The sequence below is a fragment of the Patagioenas fasciata genome, chromosome 9 (genome assembly GCF_037038585.1).
Source record: "Patagioenas fasciata isolate bPatFas1 chromosome 9, bPatFas1.hap1, whole genome shotgun sequence".
NCBI lineage: Eukaryota > Metazoa > Chordata > Aves > Columbiformes > Columbidae > Patagioenas > Patagioenas fasciata.
In genome coordinates this window covers 2,736,790-2,740,290 of record NC_092528.1, presented here as the reverse complement: position 1 = coordinate 2,740,290, position 3,501 = coordinate 2,736,790, and the positions used below count along the sequence as shown (strand labels likewise).

The window sequence follows — 3,501 nt, the reverse complement described above, 5'->3', positions numbered from 1 at the left end:
GGGTATCAGTACAGGCTGGGGATGAAGGGATGGAGAGCAGCCCTGATGAGAAAGACTTGGGGGGACTGGTGGGTGAAAGACTGGACAGGAATCAGCAATGTGCGCTTGCAGCCCAGAAGGTCAAATGTATCTTGGACTGCATCCAAAGGAGCATGACCAGCAGGTCAAGGGAGGGGATTCTGCCCCACTCTGGTGAGACCCCACCTGGAGTCCTGCATCCAGCTCTGGAGCCCTCAGTACAGGAAAGACATGGACCTGTTGGAGAGGGTCCAGAGCAGGGTCACCAAGATGATCAGAGAGATGGAACAGCTCTGCCGAGAGGACAGACTGGGAGAGTTGGTGCAGTTCAGCCTGGAGAACGGAAGGCTCCAGGGAGACCTTATTGCCGTGTTTCTGTACTTAAAAGAGGTCGATAAGAATGATGGGGACGGACTTTTTAGCAGGGCTGCCTCTCACCAACTCTGTTCCCTTCTCAGAAGTTGCTCCAGAATCTCAGGGTTTTTCTTGTCATAAGGGGCCCAAAGCTGAAGCCAGGACTCGAGGTGCAGACTCAGCAGTCCTCAGTACATGAAAACAATCCCTGCCCTAGTTCTGCTGGCCACACTGTTGCTGATCCAACCAGGATAGCATTGGCCTTATTTGGCCACCCGGGCACATGCTGGCTCAGGTTCAGCCACTGTCAACAACACTCCCAGGTACTTTTCCTCCTGGCAAACTTCTTGCCGTTCTTCCCTCAGCCTGTAGCGCTGCCTGGGGTTGTTGTGACCCAAGTGCAGGACCCAGCACTTGGCCATGTTGAAACTCATACAATTGGGCTCAGCCTATCGATCCACCTGATCCAGATCTCTCTGTAGAGACTTCCTACCTTCCAGCAGATCAACACTCCCAACAAATTTAGTGTCATTTGCAAACTTATTGAGGGTGCACGTGATCCCCTTGTCTAAATCCTTGATAAAGAGATTAAACAGAACTGGCACCAATAGTGAGCCCTGGGGACACCACTCGTAACCGGCCACCAACTGGATTTGGCTCTGTTCACCACAACTCCTTGGGCCCGGCCCTCCAGCCAGTTCTTTATCCATCGCAGATACACCATCCAGGCCATGAGCTGCAGCTTCTCCAGGAGGTACTGTGGGAAACAGTGTCAAAGTCTTACTAAAGCTTCCCTGATCCCCTATACAGGGTGCCTTGTCATGGAGGAGGTCAGGTTTGTCAAGCAGGACCTGCCTTTCTTAAACCCATGCCGCCTAGGACTGATCACCTGGTTGTCCTGTGTCTGCCACGTGATGGCACTCAGGATGATATGATCCATACTATTCCCTGGGACTGAGGTCAGGTTGGCAGGACTGTAGTTCCCTAAATCCTTCTTATGTCCTGTCTTGCAGATGGGTGTCACTTTCACCAACTTCCAGTGAACCGGGACAACCCCACTTAGCCAGGATTGCTGGTAGATAATGGAAAGAGGCTCAGTGATCACCTCCGCCAGCTCCCCCAGCACCCTTGGTGTATCCCATCTGGCCCCATAGACTTGTGGGTGTTCAAGTGTTGTAGCAGGTCACCAACCATTTCCCTTGGATTTTTTGAGCTTCGATTTGCTCCCCATCCCTGTTTTCTGGCTCAGGGGGCTGGGGACCTGGAGCAAAACTGTTCCGACTATTAAAGACTGAGGCAAGAAGGCATTTAGTACCTCAGCCTTTTCCTAATCCTTGTCACTGTGTTTCCTCCTGCATCCAATAAAGGATGACGTTTCTCTTTACCTTCTTTGTGTGGATAATGTATTTATAGAAATATTATTTTTCCTTTATGGCACTGGACAGATTCAGCTCCAGTTGGGCTTTGGCCCTTCTGATTCCTTCCTGAACAGCTTCATGACATCCCTGTGTATCTCCTGAGTTGCCAGTCTCTCCTTCTATAGGTTCTGAATTCTTTCATTCCTGAGTTCCACCTGAAACTCTCTGTTCAGCCAGGCTGGAGTTTTTCCCTTCTGGCTTGTCTGAAGTGATGGATTAGAAAGCGGATGACAAAAATATCATGATTTATTAAAAAATAAATACCACTAACACACACACCCAGAAGTCTTGGCCTCTAATGAGTTACATTAAAACTGTTATCTGTTAGAGAGCAGTTGATGAGCACTTGAAATGCATCCCGCCATTAGTTTCCTCAGGGCATCCTTGAGCTCCTGGTTCCTCATGCTGTAGATGAGAGGGTTCACTGCTGGAGGCACCACCGAGTACAGAACAGACACCACCAGATTCAAGGATGGGGAGGAGATGGAGGGGGGCTTCAGGTAGGCAAAGGAACCTGTACTGATAAACAGGGAGACCACGGCCAGGTGAGGGAGGCAGGTGGAAAAGGCTTTGTGCCGTCCCTGCTCAGAGGGGATCCTCAGCACAACCCTAAAGATCTGCACATAGGACACCACAATGAACACAAAACATAAAAAAACTAAGAAGACACTGACAACAATAAGCCCAGCTTCCCTGAGGTAGGAGTGTGAGCAGGAGAGCTTGAGGATCTGGGGGATTTCACAGAAGAACTGGCCCAGGGCATTGCCCTTGCACAGTGGCAGTGAAAATGTATTGGCCGTGTGCAGCAGAGCATTGAGAAACCCAGTGGCCCAGGCAGCTGCTGCCATGTGGACACAAGCTCTGCTGCCCAGGAGGGTCCCGTAGTGCAAGGGTTTGCAGATGGCAACGTAGCGGTCGTAGGACATGATCGTCAAGAGAGAATATTCTGCTGTAGCACAGAACAAGAAAAAAAAGAGCTGGGCAGCACATCCTGTATAGGAGATGTTCCTGGTGTCCCAGAGGGAATTGACCATGGACTTGGGGAGAGTGGTGGAGATGGAGCCCAGATCGAGGAGGGAGAGGTTGAGCAGGAAGAAGTACATGGGGGTGTGGAGGTGCTGATCCCAGGCTATGGTGGTGATGATGAGGCCGTTGCCCAGGAGGGCAGCCAGGTAGATGCCCAGGAAGAGCCAGAAGTGCAAGAGTTGCAGCTCCCGTGTGTCTGTGAACGGCAGGAGGAGGAACTGGGTGATGGAGCTGCTGTTGGACATTTGCTGCCCGTGGGCATGAGAACCTGTGCAAGGAGGAAAAGACAGTGAGGAGTTAGAGGAGACTTCTCTCTGGAAATTAAACGTGCTGTTTCTCATGGAAAACCCCCTCCCTGGGAGAGGTAGAGAAACAGGGAAGAACACTGCCGTGCTACCAGAAAATAAAGCAAGAACAGAAAGGCAGACGGGCATGCTGTGGAACCTTCTCCTTACCTGGCTGTGCTGCTGCCATTCACATAGTGATACTGTAGATCAAGTACTTTTAGCACCTCTTTTGTGTACCATGTTCCAGGAACCCTTCACCTGGAGGTCCAGCTGCTGAGGTGGAGACTCATGACCTGGACCCCATGGCTTTGGGGCAGAGGCTCTGCTGGGGAGGAGAGGACACCAGGGGTTACACTGGGAAATGTGTCTGCACTGCAGGGGATGGCAGGGGGTCCTGA

At 51.4% G+C, this 3,501-nt stretch overlaps 1 protein-coding gene across 1 annotated transcript; it reads right to left on the bottom strand.

Annotated features, from left to right (window-relative positions):
* Nucleotides 1–2,107: 2,107 nt before the first annotated feature.
* Nucleotides 2,108–3,061, bottom strand: LOC136105115 (olfactory receptor 14A16-like). Its single transcript, XM_065844674.2, has one exon. The coding sequence runs from the start codon at nt 3,059–3,061 to the stop codon at nt 2,108–2,110; it is 954 nt and encodes a 317-aa protein (XP_065700746.2).
* Between the last annotated feature and the right edge of the window lie 440 nt (nt 3,062–3,501).